Below are 22,934 nucleotides of genomic sequence, written 5' to 3'. Positions count from 1 at the left end.
CTCCTCAGTGAGGTGAGTAGGATAAAAAGTGAAATATTCTCAGTGTTTTTCTTTCGGATTAAAACCAGCACATATTTATCAAACACAGCTCGTGGTTCCGTGCAAATGTCCAGATTTTCTGGTTACAAAACACTCTCCGAGTGCAATTCAGCCTGGGGAAAGGTCAGGGTTCTGCTGGCTAGTTACAGCCTGCCCCTGCTCACCTGCTGCAAGCTCCCTGGAAGAGCGAGCCAGGCCCTCCCGCAGCGGACCCCGCTCCCCACATGCCTCCCTCCTTCCCAAGGCAGCAGGGAGCGAAGACTGGGGCTCCATCAACGCCACGCCACTGGCGGAGCATCCATTCCCGGCAACAGCCAGCGCCGGAGGAACCATGGCGGGCTTGGGGAGAGCTGGTGCGTTTGACGCGTAGGCAGAAAACTGGGTGCAGGAGCTCTGTGAGGAATTTGTTAGCAAACTTAGTGAATCTCTGGCTATTGTTTTAAATTACTTTTTGTGAGCCACATATAAAGCGTAAAAAGATCAGGGAAAAGCTCACGCACAGCTTTTGTGAAGAGAAAGGAAGGACAGGACTGGCTTCAACTATCATCCTCACAGTGGCGCTTCGGGAAGCCATGACCTGCAGACACCACTGCCCACGCAAGGAGGCCACAGGCCAGTTGAGAGCGTTACCACAATCATCCCCCACACTGCCCATTTCCAGGAATGTCTTCCCAGTCCCTCTCTATTATTATTAATTTTTTTTTCTAGAGCAACTTCCCAGATGGGGGGCAAGCGCGGCCAAGGGTCCGTGGCACTACGGAGGAGCCGGCTGGGTGCTGACACCCGGCGGGAGGGCGCTCGGCTCGGTCCGCAGAGCCGGAGGCTTCAGCCCGCCGAGCGGGGAGATTTCTATGGCTGCAAAACCTGCCCCCAGAGCCCGGCCCGGCAGAGGCCAGCGGAGCCCGGCAGTGGCCAGCGGAGCCCGGCAGCGGCCAGCGCCCCCACGGGCCCAGGGCAGGGGCCGGCCGGCGTGCGGGAGCGGACCGGCCACCCTGAGGGAAGGAGAGCCACCGACCGCCTGGGCGGGACCTCGGCGCGCGGGGGTGCCGCCGTCCCATGCTGATTGGCTGAGCGCGGGGTGTACGCGCGGAGCTCGACCAATGGGAGGCGGCCGTGGGCGGGAGGGCCTGAGTGAGAGCGCGGGGGTGGAGGCGGCCAATTGGCGGCGGTAGCCAATCGGCGGCGGCGGGACGTCAGCGGCAGGGGCGGGGCGTGCCGCGGAGCGAGGAGCGGTGACAGTCGCCGCGGGCCGCCTCCGCCTCTTCGCCGCGGGCTCCGGGCTGAGAAGCAGCAGCAGCAGCAGCGGCGGCGGCCGGCAGGTACAGCGCGGCGGGGGGGCCCGGCCCGCGGGGCCCGTTCCTGCCTCCCGCGGGGTCGCCTTGCTCCGGGTGCCGGCCCGCGGCGGGTAGGGGCTGTGCGGGGCGAGGCCGCGGCAGGCCCCGTCGCCAGGACAACGGGAGGGGCCGAGCTGCCCAGTGGCGGCTGCCTCCAGGGGCGCGGCAGCGCCGGGCCGCTGAGCGGCCGGAGCCCCGGGATCCGGGGCCGGGCCGCTCTGGGCGCCCTCTGCGGGGGGAGCGGGGGTGCCAGCCTGGCCCCGGGCTCGGGCTGCGCCGCCGCAGGGTCCCCGTGCGCCCCGCGCCGCTGGCAGCCCCGCTGCCGGCCATGATGCCACCTTCGCCTTCGCAGGGGCCTTGGCCGGGGCCTGGCCAGAGGCTCCCGGTGTTTCACCGGGGTGTTTCATCCCGGGAACCGCAGGGTTTCTCGCTCTTCCATGTCTGCCGGCCTGGGTCCTGAGCTGGGTCTGATGTGGCGCTGCTCTGCAAAGGTAGTTTGGGTGGCCAGGCTGATACCCCTCCTGCTACAGCTTGTCCCCTTGAACGTTCACCCCCTTTGGATTCAGTTGGTAAAGGCCGCAGGTGGCATCGATTCTTCTGTGCTGTATCAGCATGAGTATTTTTTGTGTATTTTATAAAATAGGCCGTTTATCTTGGGGGGTGTTTCCGTGTATGTCATGGATTGGGTACACAGAACCGTTCAGTTTACTCGGGAGGCCTGCAGGTGCAGTGCTCTTGTCTGGATATTCTTGCTCAACAGCTGAGCAGAGTTGTCCAAGTATGTTTTACAGCTGTGCTTTGAGTAACTCTTCTGTTCTGATGCAAGACCTTTTCCACTTGGTGAAATGCCTGGCTCCTGATTTCAGTGCTGCGTGCTACAGGGCATGATCATATTTCTCATGTCTTCACAGTTGATAATAAGTTTGGGAGTTTGGGTTTGTTGGGTCCCCGTCATCCCGGCCCGTCTGTCATCGTTGTCGTCCCCCCCCCTCCCCCCTTATTTTGCTTCTCCTCTTTCTTGAAGTTTCATCTTGTCTTGCTGATCCATCAAAACCAAATTTTTCTCCTCTTAACTCGAGATGCATCCATAATTTTCAGCTTCACTCAGCCCTACACCATGTAATCTCCCACACCTTGGCTAAAATGATGTGGCCTCACTAGCATAGTTTGCAGGGCATTTCTCCTCGTGGAGGGGAAAGCCCTTTTAAATATTTCTAATTAATGTTTTCCAACCTGAAAGAAGTAAAAGAGCCTCAAAGTGGTGGTCATCAATTCTTCATACAGAAAGGTAGCTCTCTGATACGGAGCAGACGAAAGTTTCATTTCGTTACAGCTTTCACTTCAGGAATATCTGGAAAATCTCCAAAATGTTGATGCTTATGATGGAATTAGCTGCTCTGCCATGAAGGTGTGCCAGGGGCCAGGATGTCACAGACCAATTAAATTTTAGAAGTTAAGCAAGCTGTAATTTTGAGTGGCAGAGCTGAGCTGAGTTTCTGCCAAAACCTTTTTTTTTCCACAGAGAAGTATTTGGTTTTCTTATCTGCAAAATCTTTGAATAACTGTCTTGAAAAGTATTAACACACTGGCTAATATTTAATGACGTTGATGGTAACTGGTAAAATGCCCAGAGCTGTGAAGCTCCTGTTTATCTCTTGGCGGAATGGAGACTATTGACTCTTCCGAAAGACTTGGATTTTGGTAGATGTAGAAAATAGTCTTCTGGCTTTGCTTAGAAGTGAGGAGCAGCAATGTAATATCTTAGGAGTCTGCTGAAAGAAATGCCTCTCTAAGGTGGCACATCCAGTGTGCTGACCTTTTCCAAAATAAATTCAGAATAAATCTGTGACTTAATATTTCTGTCTCTGTTCAAGCAGCCTGATATACCAACGCCCTTGTTGTAAACGATCCCTGCATTCTCCTGTTCATACTTAGTAAGTATATTTTGGTTAAGTTTTACACTGTACTTTTGTTGCTAGGTAGTGCAGCAGTGTCAGGGCTACTTAGCTCTTCAGTTTATTATGGAGCATGTTACAAAGTGTTTGTGTTTGATAACTGGAGCACTTGTCACTGTAATCTGCAATCTTCCTCTTGGGCCAATACCTTTTTCCAGTTTATCAGTGTGATGTTCAGCAAGACTGGAAACTGAGCTTTGAGAACTATCGGCCTTGCTAAAGTGATCGTTGTTTTCTTGGGGGCTCTCAGCTGTTCCCACTATGTGGTGCTGTGGGGAGGGCTTGCTCGCACAGCTTTTAAAATGCCAGCTCGGTTTCCCTTCACTGGGATGTACCTTCATGTTGGCTGAGGTGAAGGCACATGGAGGAAATGCGAGTGCATTTGTCTTCTGAAGTTGTACCCTCAGATTATCTTTGAATGTTAACAGTAAAAGGTTATGCATTCAGGGGAAATCGCTGAGTTTTACTAAGAAAATACAGGGTGTTATAATGATTGTTAATGTCTGACATACTTTTATTTCCCATCTATTTTAGACCTTATTTGATAGTCTTCAAATGCTACTAACAGTGAGTGCTTTATGTGTAGGTGGCAACATTTTAAAATCAAGAATGCAATTTATATAAAAAGTCACAGATTTTGCTTCTTAAAGCAGACCTCAGTTAAAACTAATCAGTCCTTTATCAAATCTGAGAAATATTATCAGCTAACCACTCTCTGGGTCAGGTACATGTTTCCAGTACTATATTATTTACTTTTTGATTTCTCAACAAGGTTTGTTTTATGGAAAATTTTTTGAGGCAAAAGGCATTTCAGTAGCACAAGAAGTTTTATAAACTTTCTTATTGTAGTTTATATTAATAATTCTAGTCACAATTTAAGGCACAGTAAGAAAGGAGCAGTTATAGGAAAGATTATGTGACCTGTTCATAGATTTGGTGAGTCATGTATTTTAGTTTTCTTTCTGTTACTCTGAGTGTATGTTAAAACAGGAAAAAAATACTTACTTGAAGTTAGTACTGCATTCATTTGTATATTTCATATAAGCTTTCTTGATTGAATTGCAAAAGAGTTGAGAAACCTGCCATCCGTGCAGTAAAAACGCTTCAATGGCATCGTACTTTTCTGAAGTATCCTTAGTGTTAATTATTAACTTTTTTTTTTCCCCTCCCAGGTCTGTAACGGCATACCTGAAGTCAATAATGTTCTCCAAGCTCACTCGCTCTCAGAGCATTGCTGTTCTCTGTCGAGGTGTTCATGCTTCGCTGAGTTCTGCCACCTCTGTTGCTACTAAAAAAACCATTCAAGGACCTCCCTCCTCTGATCTCATATATGAACGTGAGGCTAAGTATGGTGCCCACAATTACCACCCACTACCTGTTGCTTTGGAAAAAGGAAAAGGTATTTTATTTAGGCTTCCCTGGGTGGTGTAGATGAGATGGGATCATGGCATAGTTTGGATCTAATTAGTTTCTGAACCTTTGGGGCTTTTTTGCCGAGTGGGGTGAGATTGAGATAATTGATGAAATACAGACAGATAATTGCTGATTAGAGAATTTGATCATCATGCATAAGGCTGCCTGATAAAATTTTAGTCTCTTTGAAATGACTTACCTAAGTAGAGGTTTAAGTTCTAATAGTTTTTGTAATTCAGAGTAACTCAGCAAGAAAGTTTCAAGCAACTTTGTTTCTTCTTTTACCTTGTGTGGAGAGATTTAATGTCAATGTGAACATGATGAGGTACATTGTAACCCTGTTCAAGTCCTTGTGTACTGTTCCTGTATTATTGCTTAATTTAACTTTAGTTACGTTTAAGAGGCTTTTGTGCTCTGCAAGTTAAATTCTATGAGCTTATGTTGAAATGCTATCAGCATAGTGATCCAGTAGTTTTTCTTTACTGGTACACATTTTGACAGCTCAGAGCTGTCGCTCTTTTAAAAGAGTTTTGAGACTTATTTAGGTTCTGTTGGTTTTGTTCTTCTTAGACCTCCAATTCTTATTAATTCTCTTACAAAAGTACTCTTCTCTCTCTGCTTCTTAGGACCCAAAACAAGCTCTTGGAAGGGAAGTAATATTCTGATATTACTTATTAACTTAGTGGAATGGAAGCTTTATATGGGGAGTGCTTCTTTTCTTGATTCCTCATTGGGCATTTATTTGTACTGTACTAGGTTGTTGCTCACGCTCTCCTTGTCAACTGATTATTTTCTAGCTAGAGGGCCTTTCAGATATGCGCTAAGGAAGAACAAAGATAATGTATTTGACGAGATTGTGCTGTAGCTCTTAGCTTATACCATTTAATATTGTCTTTTATTTTGTGTATTGATCATACCTCTCTTCTCCTAGGCGTTTACGTGTGGGATGTTGAAGGTAGGAAGTATTTTGACTTCCTGAGTGCTTACAGCGCTGTTAATCAAGGCCACTGTCACCCAAAGATTGTGAATGCTCTGAAAGCTCAGTCTGAAAAACTGACACTTACATCCAGAGCATTCTACAATGATGTACTTGGTGAATATGAGGAGCTTGTCACCAAAATGTTCAATTATAACAAAGTCCTTCCAATGAACACAGGTAAAAAAATAATTGTATTTCCATTTTATGTCTTATCTGTGAGATTGAATGATTCTGTAACATTTAGTACTGCATCAATGTCCTGTGTCATGTACAAGTGTGATAACAGTACTGCTGTATGTTTTAGGGGTGGAAGCTGGAGAAACTGCCTGTAAATTGGCTCGGAAGTGGGCATACACTGTGAAAGGAATTCCAAAATACAAAGCAAAAATCCTTTTTGCAGGTATGTAAAGTGCATGTTATGAGTTGAGGTATTGAAGAAGAAAGCTCTAGATGTTGGATGTAGCACTCTTTTCTGTCGTAGCTCTAGTGATTACTTTGCAGTACTCTTAATGTTTCTTTTTTTCACTGAAACAAGTTGAAATATGTCCGTTTGACATTTTAATAATGTAAGCTAAGATCTCAACCTGTTAATGGGTTATTTTGTACTCGTGTATCTGCAGTTGGTGATTCTGGTGAAACAACTGCTGTTGTGGCTACAACAGGCTTTGCAGGACCTTAAGGTTCTCTAAGTGCCTCCTTCTAAATTGTGAACTTCAGTCTTAAATATATTCTGTTGACAAAATACTCTGTGTATGCTTCTGGGTATTTGATTTTAACCTTAAATAGTTACAATTAATTATAAACAACATAATATAAAAATGATATATAAATGTAATGTCCCTTAAAAGACGTCTGTGATTTGCTTTTACAGTCACATCTGTTAAAGAGATAAGAATATAATTCCTATGACAAATCAGTTTCAGATCCTCTCGCATGTGGAGATGTATGCATCTGTTTTTGGCATATGAGGATATGAGGCAACGAGGGTAGTTGTGCTTTGTCAGCAGCTGCTGGTAATGTCTGGGTTTGTAAGGGAAATGCAATGATGAACTTAAATTTGGGAAGGAAAATATAGTTAATGAGGTGTATTATCAAGCTTTATAAACAGTGGTTGAATATATGAAGTGGACCTTATTTGTACTAAACTTTTTTGGTTGTGAAAAATTGATGAGTGGCTGCCTGAAGTCACATGGGAAGTGCGTTCAGTCTTCCATCCTCTTTTAACTGCTTCATGGCATTAAAGTGTAATATCTTTGATTTCTAATTAGTTGATTTTTATATACCTTTGTCGTGATTTCATTCCTCAGATTGCTGCCGCCTGTGTCATATATTCATCAATTGGGTTAAGCCAACTTCCCTCTTAAGCTTTCCCTACCAGTTATAGGTAGCCCAGAAAAGCCATACTGTAGTCTTGACCATATAATGAAAGTAAAAGCAATACTGCTGAAGTAAATGTGGGGCCCTGGAAAGTCCTGATTATATATGTGATATACTTCCTCCCTTTATCTGCCTGCTCTGATCGGCTCTGTAACACGGAGAGGTTACCTGCCTCTGAAGAGACTATTGTACTTGGCTTATAAAAATAAATATAAAACCTTCCAGAATAAAGCTTACCATTTAAATATTGACTGCTCTATTTTTTTTGTAATTGCCACAGCTTTAAATAATGTTTTTGACTTTTGGTACCCATAGTAGCTGAACTGTAAATTGTCATTAGGCAGCATTTAAAAGTTGCAGTTCATAGTTGAATATTGCATTATGGCTTCTGGGATCACATAAATTAGATTTTTATATTTTTTTATTTCTTCTGGGAATTCTTTGAACAAATATTTCTCCCTCCTTTTCCGTATATATTTTATTTTGCTCTTCAGACAACTAACTTTCAGCAAGTGCTTTCTCAACTTGATAAACTGGATATGCTCCCATCCCCTTAACCACAGTTTATAATTATGTGCCAAGTAGTTGGAAAACATAGTAATCCTTCTCTTGTCAGAAACCAGCATTCTGGCAGGTAAAAAAGCTCTCTTGGGTAGCTAGCATCAGAACAAAAGATGGCTTTAAATATCATCACTGGAGAACGTGATGTAGATTCTGTGCTTGATAGTGAGCCAGTACGGATCGGAGCGGTGCGGTGGAGACAGCCTGCTTCTTGTCATTCAGTCTGCAGGGCTTTGTTCCAGCATACAGAGGGTTGCATGAGCGTAACCTTGAGGTGTCAAGCAGGTGACTCAGCAAAGCATGGCCAGGGATTATCCTGCTGGGAGACATTGCTGTGGTGTACAGTGTCGTGCTGTTTGCATTTGGTGACCAGGAAGAAGGGATGCCTGGAGCTGGCTGTGTCGCTCATACTTGACTTCAGGATTTCCTGCAGATTGAGAACACCCTCTGCCCCTAGGATCACACTTACCCAAAGAAATTTGGGTAGGGGGGGAAGAAGAGGCTTGTAATGTTGGGAAGGAGTTGAACCCTTAATCTTCCTTAGTCTTATTAAGCACTTTATTGATTAGCTGAGAGTATGTTGATTTAACTGAAATATTAAAATGAATATATCATAGTCTTGGTGATAATTGGTTCTTAGGCATTTTAACCAGTGTTTCTATATGAAATAGTGCGATGTCACAATATTTTTACAAATTTAAATGGATCCTTCTGGAACTTTGAAATGCACAGAAATATATTTTTTGATTTAGGCTTAATGGCCACTTTATGTTCAGGATCTAAATTCTGTGTGATGCTAACTTTTTTTTTTCTGAATTTAATGAGTAATATTTACTTAAAAGCTGTATATCTTCCTTAAACAGATGTTATATTACTGAGTAATTTTCAGTTTTTTCAGATTACTAATAAAGCTCATGGAAATTATTTTGTATACTTGTCAGGTCTAATACCATAATTTTCTTTTGTTTTTGATATAGCAACACGGTGTATTTATAGCATCAAGGTAAAATGCTAACAATTAGCAGAAGAATGCTAATAGGCTAATGTTAGACAATGCCTAAAATGCACTACCAAATGGAAAGTATAAACTGTTCTGGATTTTAGTGAGTTTTGTAACAATCTTTTTTTTTGTTTTTTATTTTTAGCTGGCAACTTCTGGGGCAGAACAATGTCTGCTATCTCTAGTTCTACGGATCCATCCAGCTACGATGGATTTGGGCCCTTTATGCCAGGTTTCGAAGTGATCCCATACAATGACCTACCAGCTCTTGAGGTACTTGGCAATTTTTGTTCTCTTGTACGAAAGCATCCTACAGTGTGTGGTAAGTAGCAAGGCAGGAAAATCAGAACTTTATCCTTTGAAACGTGTGCTTTGACATTAAGATATATGTATCTAGACATACGTAAGAAATATATATATTATAATTACATATAGGAAATGTGTGTAAATTCTGCTTTGGTTTTGATTTTTAGTTTTGCTTTAGGGTGTAAAAGGAAACCCACGTGGTCTGTTTAATTTCCCACATCATAAGATGTCCAAGGTACAAATGAAGAACAGCAGGTAAACTGCAAGGGAATTTGGATCAGTAGCATACATTCCAAAGTCAGGACTTGGATTCTGAAACTAATATCTTTACCTAATTTTCTTAGAAATGTTGTGCATTCTTCAATGACCAGATGACTAGAATTTGCTGTAGCTGCAAACAAGTCTTTCCAGTTTCACAGCATCCTTAAAACCATGCTAGGCTGGCCTTTCACTTACACCGTTGAAACGCTAATGATTCTGCATTTCCCTGGGTTTTCTGAGATGCATCCTGTCAAACTGTTGGGGAGGGTTGACCTTGCTTAGTCTAAAATTTCCCACCCTCATAATGTGGTCTTAGTTATTAAAGGGTCAGCGGTGCCTGATGGCAGCCATAGGATGCTGGGCTTGGGACTCGGGAGGCAAGAGGATTCTGCCAAACACAGGTGGTCCTGCAGCACTAGGGACATTGGCACTGCCACATTTCCGTCATCTGGGTATGTCATCTCCATGAGTGACAAGTTGGTTAGTCCTCTGTGCCTGTTGGGTCTGCTTAGTACAAGTGAGTCAGCTGTGGAGACTGGAGGGTTTATAGGATGGAGATGCTTGCCTCCTCGGAGTTTGGTTAAGGGAAACAAAGGTCTTACAGTGTATTATAGTTGCAGTGTGGAAAAGCTTACTCGGATTTGAACCTACATAAGGCTGCCTGTTGTGAAAGCCCTCTTAAGTATTTGGTGGCTTTCCGCCAACTTTTATTGAGGCTTTGAATGTGCTCAGGAGACCCGAAACTTAGCTCCACGTCCATCAGAGTGATAACTGAATTTGTTGTGTTTACGGGGCAATACCGAGAAAAGCTGTAATAAATTTGTGCTGGGAATCATTATATCTCGAGTCTCGTGGACTTCTAAACCTTTTAGAACTTGATGGTGCAAGAATATGGACTTTGCTTTAAGATGACAAAATTGTTCTGGAGAGGCTCCATTCTTTTTTGTTTGAGGGGAGCGTTGAGCAATTGTTTGTCTGGTATGGGGTAATGCAAAACTGAGTGTATTTCTGAGATAACTTATGAACTGATCCGATAATCTATTTGTCTGGGTTTGCAATTTTTAAGGTTTGCAACTTCCTAAGCGAGCACACCAGCTGATATTTTGAGGCAAATGGCGACACAGGCTTCTGTGTTGGAACTGAAGTGGCACACGGGGATAACTGCCTGACATGAATACTATTATCATCATTTACCAGGGTCAGAGCTGGGTTCTGCTATATGTATTCATTGCCGTATTTTCTGAATTTGACCTGAGGAAAAGGTTTTTCTTTTTGTCTTTCCTATCCATATGTCCATTTTTGCAGCGGGCCCTTCAAGATCCCAATGTAGCAGCTTTCATGGTTGAACCAATTCAAGGTGAAGCAGGCGTGGTTGTTCCTGACAAAGGTTATCTCACAGGAGTGCGGGACCTCTGCACAAAACACAATGTAAGGAATTTGCTGTAACAAGGTGGCTTAAACATTACACACTGTGTTTACTGATGTATCTTGTAAGGTCATTCTTGTATGCAAGGTACAGGACTTCATATACTCTTTAATAATTTCCTTTTCTTTCAGTGGAGTAGGGTAGGCATACTTTTTGTATTTCCTGGCAATATCTTACCAGGAAGTATTTCTTAGTGTGCACTTTTCACTGTTTCATATTCCTGTCACTGATTTAATTTTCTGCTGAATGGTCTTGAAAATGGATTTATTTTAAGGAAATTTAACTTTTAATTTCTTTTTTCACATTGTAAGTTTTTTGGACCAGAAGCCAATTACTGCAGTGGTTCTACTATGGCCATCAAGGGGCCTCTTGCTGGGGTGCGTAAGCGCTACCAAGAGTTAGTAACAGTAATGGGTCACAACGAAACACCGAAGAAAATGATCGTATGTTTATGGATGTTCTTTTAAGACCTCTGAAGAGCAGAGGTCTTATAATTTTGTTCCTTTGTTCAGCATTTTCTCAGATTCTCTTCCATACCATCTTCCTGACTCCTGAGTATCATATCCTGTGTGAATTCTACTAAGAAACGTTTAGTTTTGAAAATAGTGCTAGATCCATAATCTCTGTTTTCTGCTGGTGAAGACACACTGGATTAGACTTGCATTCCAGTGTCTCTGGAAGGGTGGGAAGATGTGTTTGTATATATTTCCATGTCTGTCAGTTGTCTTTGGGTACTACTACTTCTCACACGCAAGCTGCCCTCTCCCACAGGCCTAGGCCATATCCTTTGTAAGTGTAAGGAAAACGAAAGAGATCTGTTGATTTACATCTCTTTCTTCCCTTGGTGTTGCCAGTCTGATTTAAAAATCAGCGGTATCTCTTCCAACAGAACTCTGATTCTTCATTTGCAAGTGCTACCCCTACTTCCTTCTATACCTTCTGAGGAAGGTATCGACATATTATTAATAAAGTTGTCTTTGTTATTGCTGTGATACTTGGCTCAGAAAAAATAAGAGCTACTTTACAAATAGTAGTGTGTGACAGTAGTGCAGCTTAGGAAAACAAGATCCAAAACTTGGATTTAGGTTCTCGGTTATTTAGATACTTAGCAACTCTGCAAGTCTTCTTGTCTGATGTCTAACATGGCGTTTTTCAGAAGCTTCCAAAGGTCAATATATGAACGATGCATTGGGAGTAAAGAAATCCTAACTTATTGGTAATCCCACTCATTGTTACACTGCAAATAGATCTTGGTTGGACAGTGCCCAGCCCTATGTGGACTATGCCTTACATTGAAAAGAATATGCTAAAGATGTCGGAGAGAGAGGACAGCTTGTTCATTTGTTAGAGGTTTCACATTTTGTGGAATGTGTAAGTCTCTGGGAGGTTTAGAGGAGGTAAAGGAAGTACCTTCATGTAATTAGTGTAATGCAGCTGGAAGGTCTTTCTCTTACTATGTGCAATTATGCTGTGTTGTTTGCATTGAATTAGGAATGCGAGTGAAAGTCATTCTCTTAAGTGTGGGTTTCTCTCCTTTTTGTCTCTGTAAAGGTTCTATTTATTGCTGATGAAATACAGACTGGTTTAGCCAGAACAGGGAAAATGCTAGCTGTTGACCATGAAAATGTGAGACCTGATATAATTCTTCTTGGAAAGGCCCTTTCTGGTGGCTTGTATCCTGTGAGTAACAAATACCTGTTTGTGGAATAATGTTTCTTAAGTACAACACTGAAAATCTGCTAGTTAGAACAATAGATCTGATGTTTTTTGTGCTTGTAAATTGGTGTTTACAAGGTTAACTATGATCTATGACCCAGGTAGTCCAACCTGTGAGAGATACGTAAGAAAATAATGGAATACATAATAATACCTTTGTAGCTGAAATGGCTGTATAGTGTCCTGATCCTTCTAGATTGATACTTGACTTGTTAGAGTGACAAGTTATTAGATGCCACCTTCTTAGGCTGGTGATTTTGGGGTATTTTGACCCTTGTCAATTAATTGAATAAATTTGGTATATCTCTGTTTTCTTCAGTTTGATATTACCCTGTTAGGAAAACAAGTGTCTGGTGGTCAGCTTTTCATTCTGGAATGACTGGTTAGTCCTTTGTACTCTCTCTGGAGAGTAGTTTGTCACAGTCTTGCTGTGATTAATTTCTAGATTAATTCTGTGAAGGAAAAAAACCCCAACTAATATGTGTTTAAAAAACATATTATAAAGCTATTTCTGAACAACTGGAATTATTTCACTTGTTTGGCATGCCCGCATGACTGATTTTATCCTCTTGAAGTGACTTAAATTCCAGCTGATTAGGCTGGAAATTACAACATGCCTCGAACTATTTCAGCTGATTGAAGATATTTCTGAGTTGTTAAACAGAGTATTGAAGTTTAAACTCTAGAAATAATACTAAGTTTGTAGAAATGCCCCTCAACTGTGGTTAGATGTTACATGTTACACTGTAGCTAAGTGTATTTAAGGGATTAACCTGTTACGTGATTGTCAGATACGCTCTCCTCTATACAAAGCTGGGAATGTAAATGTGATTTACCACCACAGGCTGAAAAATACCCTTTCCTGAGCCCTGAGGAAAAGTTTGCTTCAGAGATACTTAAGATTACTATTCTAAATATATATGTAAATGAATTGACTGACCTTCCCATTTTAGGTCTCAGCAGTGCTATGCGATGATGAAGTTATGCTGACCATTAAGCCAGGTGAACATGGATCTACCTATGGAGGAAATCCATTAGCTTGCCGTGTTGCCATGGCAGCACTGGAGGTTTGTATGTTGTGATAGAGATTTGCATTCCAAAGAAAAAAGGGTGTCGCACTGACATGATCTTTGCTTAAATAAATGGTATTATTTGTTATGCTACAAGTAGAAATACAGCTTTAAGTAAGAATGGAAAACTGGTAGTGGTTAACTGTCTGCATAGATCACAAAGCAAATTCTAAAGTCTTTGCTGGAAAAGTGTCCTAATTTCTGTGTTCTTATGGTCTTTTAATGTCTTAAATGGCAAAATTTATCTGGGGCAAGTTTCAAGGTACTTAGTAAATTTGGTAAAATAGTTTCACTACTTTCACAAAGACATTTTTAAATTGGCTCATTTTACTATACCACATTGCAGAGGCTGCTGCTCTGTGAGCGTGATAACACATATATGCTATTGGTGCTCAAATGGAAGTTGGTAAAATGTCTTGTCCAGAGCCCATACTTTAATTATTCTGTGACTTTATAATTGACTATGTGTATTGCAAGTTACTCAGAAAGCCTCGTTAGCCATACGTGGACCTGGGCAGATTAAGAGGCTTCAGAGGTTTAGTGTTTACCTGTATGTAACGGCAAATGAAAAGCAGTTAATTCAGAATAAAATTCAAAGAGGTTATTGTTTCTTGGAAACATGAATGAGTAAAAGCTTAATACTAATCTGCTTGGATATGCAGCCTTTGCAGTGACACTTTGGATGCAACAGCTTTTGTATCTCAGCAATTGTAATGTCATTAGTCATCCATTCCAGCGTCGTCCATAAAACAAATGCAGTGCCTTTCAGTTGACTGTAGATCTGACTTCCCTTTAGGTAATTGAAGAGGAAGACTTGGCTAAAAATGCAGAAATAATGGGTAACATACTAAGAAATGAGCTCATGAAGACACCGTCTGATATAGTAACTTCTGTAAGAGGAAAAGGACTATTAAATGCAATTGTAATTCGGGAAACCAAAGGTAAGGAAATACAATCAACTGCACAATTACCGTATGAAAAAGTATTTTCAACTTTAAGTTCTTAATGGAGTAGGGAGATGGCTTATAGGCATAATGTTTGGGTTCAGATCTCAGCTGTAGTGTAGTAGTACCTACTGAAAATTTATTCAGGTGACTGGTGCTATTAAAAATAAGGGGTTTTTTACTATGCGAGTTTGAGCAATTTTTTTTAATTACTTGATTATTATTAATTTTTTTATGATTTGATAATGTTCAAACCTGATGATAAACCTAACTCCCAACAAATATCCTTTTGTCTCCTCATTGGAAGAAAACTGGCCACATTTGGAACACCAGTTTCTGTCAGGTTATGGAAGGATTGGCTGAAGCTGGTTGTTTTCAGGACAGTTAGAAGAGAACAATGAATACAGGAGGGTAAAAGGAAGGGAAAAAGCTAATGACTGAGAACATGTTTCTAGGGATTAACACCTTGAATTATATTAGAAAACTGCTTAGAAGCCAGAGCAGACAATTACTTTTGTCATGAATATGCTGAGTGACAAAGTGCTGCAGGGAGGTGTAATTTCCGAAGACATGCACGTGATGCACTGAAATCCAGGCATAAACCTAACCTTGTCTGAAGCCCTATCCAGATGTTCTTACCTCCCCTTTGCATGGTTCCCTGTTTTAAATTTATTGCTGTATCTAGACAAGCACTCAGCCGTGAAGGAGCAAAACTCGGTGTAATGGAGGCAAACTTGTAGGTCCCTTCAGAAAAATTGCAGTTTTGTATCAGTCTTGCACGTTTGCTGCAGATTCTGAGGAGATGCTCAGGAAGTGACCACTTCATTTCTGAACACACTTTGCTTTTCACTGCCAGATGGCAGACGGTTGACAGGCTGGCCCCACAGACTGCGTGCTGCAATTGTGCCACTTTTTCTGCTGTAGTGTAAGTGTCGTCTTTTACTTTTCCTTTAATTGTAGACTATGACGCCTGGAAGGTGTGTTTGCGGCTTCGTGATAATGGACTTCTTGCCAAACCTACGCATGGTGATATCATTCGGCTGGCACCACCGCTTGTGATTAAAGAGGATGAAATCAGAGAGTGCATTGAAATAATTCATAAGACCATTCTGTCTTTCTGAACACATGGCTTTTAAAATATATCTGCTGGCTGACCCAAGGTTGTGTGTTGAAATATGTGTGATGACAGCCTGCTCTTGAAGCAAGCATCTCTCGTTCATTTTATCTAAGAGGACTTGACTCTTAAAACGTAGCTATGTCTTTAAATTATAATGGCTCTGAAGAAAATACAGAATGATTTTCAGGAGTTTCCAGTCTTGGAATACTTGGAAATAAAGTGGTGAGGTTCTGTTCATCTAGTTGTTCACCTACTGAACAGTGAAGTCAGAACATTTGAAGGGAGGTATCTGTAGAAATCCTTATAATTGTTGAAAGTCTTGGCCAAAGTTTAAAGTATAATTCATGTATATTTTACGAAGAGTGGTCTTGCACTCTCATATCACTCTCCAAAACATCACATTTGGCATTTTTGCCCCTTGGTGAGATGTCTGTAGGATGGAAGCACTTGTCATTATGGATGAATTTCTGTTTCTCATTTGTAGCTAGAAAAAAAATTCTAATGCTGAATGTTTGACAAACTGGGTGTTATGCTGGTGAACTTGAAGCATCGAGCTGTGTTCTCTATGTACAATATTTTGATTGTATGACAAGAGGTGCTGTTTTCAAGCCTGGTCTCAGTGTTTGGCTTTGCAATCTTTTAAAATAGATCTGAGCATATAGATCTGTTTTTACTGTTATAAAACTTTCTATAATCAGGATGTTTATACTAAACCATGCCTTGCATTAAAGAAAAGTTAATGTCCAACTAAAATACATGGTGTATTCAAAAAGAGCATGCACTGCAGAAACTTGCAGTTGTCTCTGTGCAGCCTCTGTAGTCTTTCTGTCAATCTATATCAAAGCTTCTACTTGCTTTTTTACAGGATGAGTGCTTCTGTACTTTCATGCTTTTGGACGCTGCTAGTCTAGTATTCTGTATGAAGTTGCAGAGTTGGCCACTATTCTCGTACTAAGTTGTTTTTTCATATTTCTTAGCTGGTTTTAGCTGAGACTAAACCCTGATTAATCACTGTGACTGTGAAATGTTCCCTTTGCCAAGCATAGAGGTTAAATGCAGTCACATGTTTGTAATTGGAAGTGGTAAATAATCCCTTGGTATTTTAAAGACAACTTAGTTTATGGAAATGAACCAGTCTGCTGGTTAGGGTCACAGAACCATTTATCCTGCCTTGTTTTGGGTGAGACAAAATGAGTAGTCGTCTGCTGTGGATGAAGTACAGCTGACTTCAGTTTGGAAAGGCCTCATTGTTGCAAGGTGTAATGTGTCACTGACTGTTAGGAATAAGAAAATAAATGCAGAAAGGTGTTGCCTAGGGAGTCTGGCATTTCTGAGAGCTATGCTTATGTAGTTTGATTGGAAGGGAGTGAAGTAACTGAAAGAAACCATAATATAAACAGCATTTGCTGGAGTCCTTTCATAAACCAAAAAGTTAAACCCCCAAAAGTCCTTAGCAGCCAAAAAGCTTACTTTTGTAGAGTAGTAGGGGTGGCAAGGACGAAGGATGCGGTCAGGTCCGTTCCCCTGCCCCAGTTACAGTTATGTTGTTGGTTGTGCTCAATAGGGCTGTGGGGCAGGAGACTCCAGGCTTTTGTTTTCTTGCTTCCCTGTCCTTACTGCTACCAAGTCTCCCACCATATTCTCAGTCTCTCTTGTTGCCCATCTATAGTGTCTGGCAGGCCACAGGGAACAGGCTATCTTCCTTCTATGTAACAGCCTTCTACATACCTGCAGTTTGTTACTGTTCCTGTTTCAGCCACTGCTTCTTCCTTAGTTACAATTCCAATTCTCTCCTGAGAGGTAACGTTTTCCAGAACAGGCCCCACTGTTTTCCTCCTGCGATTCACTGCTCCAGCCCTGCTTTCACTAGTGCTGGGTAGAGCTACACTAGTTCACGTGGCTTGTGTGCTGCACTGTGGTTTATGCCCCAGCATTGTGGTTTGGGTTTTCCTGCAGTAGCATATTTTTATCTCAGCCTGTGCTCCGAGACTCCCTTCTGTGCAAACTGTTTTGAAGAACAGCTTTGAAGTTGTTTCACCCTGCCCCCCCCCCCCCTTTTTTTTTATTTGTGTCATAAGCAAGAATTACATGCGTGTAAAATTCTGTGGTCTGGTCTACTAACTTTCATCCTCTATTACCGACAATAACTTCTCTGGCTTCTGGTGATCAGTTTGAGCTCTACTCTTGTCCAACCCACTTTCTGGTTGTGGATTCACTAGGTCAAGTTTGCTCAGAACTTGAGAAATTTTTCTTTCTACAGCAGACCGTTGCTGCCTGATCTTTGGGCTCTTTAGTCATCTTATGATTGCTTCCTGAATCCAATGTCTTTGCAAGCTTATGAAGATCAAGGTATGTATAGCCTTTCTGAAGACAAGTCAAAAACTGTCATCTTAAATTGCTCTTCTTTAATGATGAACTAATTGAGGAGTTTTCTGTTTTAACCTGAAAGCTCTCTTTGAGGTTGAGGCTTGCTTTCAACCCTGCATTGTTCCCATAGCCACAACTACCTGTGTGAGGAAGGCAGGTGTGTAGTACCTGCCCAAGCAGCTCAGAAATTCAGGAACAGGATTGAGGATGACAAAATCCTTGGAGCTAAATACATGTTTTGGCTGTCCAGGGCCCTTGCAAGGTACAGTGGCAGCTGGTTCTCGCTTTTTGCATTGACGTGGTGGTGGCTAGGATGTGCTTCTGGGAGGTGGCTCTGAGTGAGTGAGTCCTGTGGCTGCACGAGTGTCTTTGTCACTGCCTGTCGTTCTGAGGGTGGGACAAATTCTGCTCGTACTTGTGAAACAACGCTGCTGTGTGCAAACCAGTGAAAAACTAATGGGGCAGGAAGCAGAGCAAGGACAAGGGTGTATGTCTGCAGCCTAGGAGCTAAAGCAGACAAAGGATTTTTTGATAGTTTGGTTTAATTATGGTTCAGTGCCAGAACAAGCACAGAATTACATGTATCATTTCAGTAGTAAAGACAGGAACACATGGCTTCTCTTCCCAGCCGTTGAGCCTGTCACCAGTTAACCTATACTTCAACAACAGTGAAATACATCTTGGCAGTTGTCTGTGAGATAGCAGGAGGAGCTGGAATGGCCAAAGGAGATGTCAAAGCTCCTCCTCTTCTAGTGTGCAAAGTGACAAGATTGTAGGCTATTAGAAAGATCATCTGCCTTGGATATGTGGGGTTTGTTTTGAGAAAGAAGCAGCAAAAGAAGGGTTTGCTTTATCATGGAGAGTGGGTTTTGTCTCTCTTCCAGCAAGCATAAATAGGGATTTGGCCAGTTGTCAGTGACACCGCTTAAACCTCTCAAACGCAAAGATAGTTGCTTGTATAACTAATGTGCTTGTAAATCAGTCCCTGGTTTTGCTGTCTGGGATCTTAGTTAGCCTTAGAAATTTTCTTCAGGGCTTTTATTACCAAAAAAATGTAGACAACTAAAGTGCCCTTACCCGCTTGGTGCCAGAAATTCAGTGCTTTCGGGTTTGTACTTGTTCCGCTTATTGCTCAAGTGCATATAACTCAGCCAAATGCTGGTCCTGAGTAAAGTATAATTTGAAGGAGGCCAAAATGAAAATAATTTACAAATCAAGGTAATATATATACTGAAATGTACGAAGAAAATATGTAAGATATTTCATAAAATACTTTGAGTTTATTTTTTGAATCGTAACTTTAGAGGAGGTGAAGAAGTAAGAAGCAAGCTCAGAGAATGCCCTTTCTGTACCTTTGCTGTATTTTTCAAATACTTTTCTTACTTTGTGTTAGAGATGAGAGAGTGGAAACGGTACTTCTTTGGTGATGCTTCTTGCTGTTGTAATTGAAATTTATTTTTAAAAATGGTACTTGAAAGAGATCTGTATTGCCTATCCATAGGGTTTACATTTCTTTAGCAAGAGCTATACAGCAATAAAATTTTCTACAGGTATATGTATGGATCTACAAAATGTTGCTTTAAGCATTTGGCTGTAAAGGCTTCATCTGTCTCCATCATATCACCTGCACGTATTTTTGTGAAGTAGCTTCTGGTGTTTCTTTGCATCAGGTATATGAAACGCTTTCCTAAATGAATAGTGACGCTGTGTTCAGTGCTGTGTAAGCACAAGGAGGTAATCTAAGCGCCCAAGAGCCAAACCAGCATTTCCTAGGCACCCGGGGCAGCCCTTGGCTTCACTGGAAGCTTTGTTTGCAGGAATAATGCCCAATTGTGCTGTTTGGCAAGGGAAGTGTGCGTGTTTTTTGGCATGAAATCATGAAATATATATACTGGCATAAAATATATATATATAAAACTACACTATTTACAGATAAATGTAAACCAGGGTTTAAAGGCACCATGTGAAACACTGGGAGGCAAGAGCAACACAATGAACAGTGGGGAGATAGGAAAACATACAATGAGGGTTTTCCTCCCCCCACCCCCTTTTATTTTTCTTTTCCCTTTCCTGCTGGCAATCTCGGGAACCACACTTATTCCACTGTCCTTTATCCGGGCTTCTTTTCAGCTACAAACCCATGAATTTATGTCATCAGACAGTATTAAACTTTTCTAAAGTTAAAAATTACCAAAATAGATTACTTAATAGGACCCAAATGCCTATCAGTTGTGATCTGGCAAAGAGCTGCACATCTTGAACCTGTTGGAAGTTTCCATGATGAACCCATCTCTGTTTGGTTTGTCTTTTAACAGCAATGTTAGTGCACCCAAGTAGAAAAGCAGGCCTTAGTTGTCTTTTTTTTTTTTTTTTTTCCCGGCTGTAGCGGCTTCTTGTTCCGTTCTCATCTTTTCCACCTTTCTGGCAGCAGATGGAGCCAGAAGCTCAGCTTTACACCCAGCAGTAAGCTCTGAGCTCAGAGTTTTTGGAGTTTGACTCCTGGGGGCTTGCTTTTGGTCTTTACTAATACCAAAACTTCAGTGACACAAACTTCAGTCTTCTCTCTGGGCGCTATCTCAATGCGTAACTTGGGCTGTGTGCTCTTATGGCTAGTCTTGTGTGAAGGGGGTGGTAGAAAGAATTCCTGTATCTCTAACATGGCCAATACCCAGTAATTCATAACTGTCAGCATCTGAGTGATGGGGATGTGGGGGCAGCTGAGAAGGAAAAAATAAGAGGCTTTCCTACTCACAGCACTGAAGTAGAGCAAATCAGAAGGTGGAGGTCTGAGCCAAAATTTTAAACATTTCTTTAAACCTGGGAACTGTTTTCCCTGGGCCTCCCTGTGGTGCTTCAATCCAGATGAGAAGCTTAACCAGTTGGAGTTGCTGTATTTGTGCAGTAAAAAGAGGTGTTTTGCCGAACGTTCATTCAGCCCTCAGCAGGCAAAGCAGACAAGAAAAAAATGGTACTGGCACTATTAGGCAATTAAAACCCCCTAGCAGAAAGCTCACAAAATTACTGTGCTGATTGTCTTTTGGAAGGGGTCTTGGCATCTGCAGCAAATGCTTGAGAATGTTAACCTTGTGCATTGCTTCATCTGTGCAATCTGGGGGAGCTGGAGGGAGTTATCTGAGCCCCACGCGGTCAGGTTGCTCTGGCAGTCAAGGAGGAGCTGCTGCCTTGGGCCATGGGTTAAAATGCTCCTTTGTTTTTTTTTTTTTTTTCTTTCCAATGCAAGTTACTGTGCTTTTATTTTCGTCCCTGAGGCAGTGCCTTTTCACCCTGCAGCCCAGTGTGCTGAACGCTAAGGTGATACAGATAAGGCGTGACCATAAACAAGGGTCTTTGGTTGTTGTTTCCCTTGGTGCTCTTTGTCCCTCTGCTCAGGCTTGTTTGGAGAAATCTGAGCAGAGACGGAGCTGTCCGGAAAATCCCCAGGCTGTTATCGGCACTAGTCTAAATAAATAAAGGAAGAAAGCAACTGGTACTCATTCCTGTATAAAATCCTATTAATCTGCTATGATTTAGGCTGCGTAGAAAGCCCCTCAAGAGTATTGACCCTTTGCATGACTTGTAAACCAAACAAAGGCCTGGACCTTGGATGAACTCCCGGCCCTTCCTTGGAGTCCGACACATGGGAGACCTAATCCTCAGGCTAATACAGTCATTTGGAATAGCTGTGAAATGAGAAAGGGGAAAAGCTGGCCCAATTATACCCCTCAGCTTGAAATAACAGAAATAACCGTACGTAAGAGGGGGTAACTTACCTTCTAAACGCTCAGTTCCCCCTCTGCCACAGTTATTTCCAGCAGACACAGGCTGCCCTGCGGTAGATGAGTTGTGCCAGAGGCTAGTTTTATGCAAGAAATAAAACCGTGGTTCAGACCGACTGGCAGTGGCGTGTCGTTCTCTCTGGCTCTCCTCGTTTGCTGGCAATACAGCCGACGCCTGGCCAAAATGGTTCAGGCCTCACAAGGATGCTGTGGGAGTTTCCTCAAAATTCAGGAATTGTCTTGAGATTGTTGGGTGAGAAGATGCACAGGGACGCTCCCCTTACCACTGCTACCGACTGCACCTATAGATCTGTGTGTTGTGACAAGAGCGTCTGATTTCCAGTATTCCTCTGTAACAGTTTTTCATCTTTTACCCTTAAGAACAACCACACATCATTAAATATGAATTACTTGGTATGGTGGAAGCGTTTTTGAACAACATGTGAGTAACACAGCTTCTCCAAAAAGGACCTTCATTCATTTCCACCCTGACGGAGGCAGGATGGATGAGGAAATAAAACGTGTGAAGGCTTTGGCTACTATCCTGCGCTGCAGCAAACCACACCTTCTGCCACCAGCTACATGGCAGCTCCTACCTTCTCTGATGATAAATGCTCATCTTTTTGAATAACAAGGGTAGGACGAGTCCCGCAGGCACCCGCCTGCTCTGTCATAGCAGGTGGGAGCAGGAGCAGCTGTACTGATGCAGGAAGAAACCCCCGCTTTTACGTACTGTATTGCAGTAGTTTAACACACCAGCCTCGGCTGGGACTAAACATCTAGCAGAAAATTATTAGCTGTATCGCATCACGGATGCATAACCGCGTGTGGGTGGGTGAAGCCCCCTTTATTGGAAGTCACGTTGTTCACGGGGGCGGGAGGCCACGGCAGGAGTACCCAGCTCTGTTCCCTTTTTCTCTTCAGAAAAACTTCCAAAGACTCTGAACTTTGGCTGGTTGCTCTGGCCGAAGGAGCGGGACAGTGTTAACCATTCTGTGGTCAGTTCCTCTTGGGGAGTCCGTAGCTGTTAATGCTTCATTAGCTACTCTGGTGAGGAAGGGGGTGGTGGATCATCCCAGCTCACTGCGGGGGAGCTGGTGCCTGAGGAGCCATGGTGACCTGTGGGCAGTCACCCAGCTCTGTGCAGGATAGGTCCCACAGCCCTGCTGCTGAGCACAGCACCTTCTTCTATGGGACAAGGATAATGATAGAATCAGAGAACGGTTTGGGTTGGAGGGGACCTCAAAGCCCACCCAGTCCCACCCCGTGCCCTGGCAGGGCCCCCTCCCCCCA

At 42.6% G+C, this 22,934-nt stretch overlaps 1 protein-coding gene across 3 annotated transcripts; it reads left to right on the top strand.

The window, feature by feature from the left end:
* The first annotated feature begins 1,223 nt into the window (after nt 1–1,223).
* Nucleotides 1,224–16,251, top strand: OAT (ornithine aminotransferase). Of its 3 annotated transcripts, none has more exons than XM_055720001.1 (11): nt 1,224–1,358; nt 3,251–3,307; nt 4,501–4,727; nt 5,673–5,897; nt 6,025–6,120; nt 8,804–8,931; nt 10,531–10,653; nt 12,203–12,331; nt 13,321–13,434; nt 14,234–14,378; nt 15,342–16,251. In XM_055720001.1, the coding sequence occupies exons 3-11, from the start codon at nt 4,529–4,531 to the stop codon at nt 15,500–15,502; spliced, it is 1,320 nt and encodes a 439-aa protein (XP_055575976.1). In that variant the 5' UTR covers nt 1,224–1,358; nt 3,251–3,307; nt 4,501–4,528; the 3' UTR covers nt 15,503–16,251. The 3 variants fall into 3 exon arrangements, with proteins under 3 accessions (XP_055575976.1, XP_055575975.1, XP_055575977.1); XM_055720000.1 differs by having other exon boundaries at nt 1,242–1,358; nt 3,248–3,307; XM_055720002.1 differs by lacking the exon at nt 3,251–3,307 and having other exon boundaries at nt 1,248–1,358.
* The last annotated feature ends 6,683 nt before the right edge of the window (nt 16,252–22,934 follow it).

This window comes from Falco cherrug, chromosome 9 (genome assembly GCF_023634085.1).
Source record: "Falco cherrug isolate bFalChe1 chromosome 9, bFalChe1.pri, whole genome shotgun sequence".
In the NCBI taxonomy this organism is placed as follows: Eukaryota; Metazoa; Chordata; class Aves; order Falconiformes; family Falconidae; genus Falco; species Falco cherrug.
This window is presented reverse-complemented; position numbering and strand designations above follow the sequence as displayed.

Coding starts and splice junctions, on each gene's coding strand:
- OAT (XM_055720001.1), top strand. CDS start 4,529: ATGTTCTCCAAGCTCACTCGCTCTCAGAGCATTGCTGTTCTCTGTCGA. Junction 6,121..8,803: donor AGCAAAAATCCTTTTTGCAG/GTATGTAAAGTG, acceptor TTTTATTTTTAG/CTGGCAACTTCTGGGGCAGA. Junction 13,435..14,233: donor TTGCCATGGCAGCACTGGAG/GTTTGTATGTTG, acceptor ACTTCCCTTTAG/GTAATTGAAGAGGAAGACTT.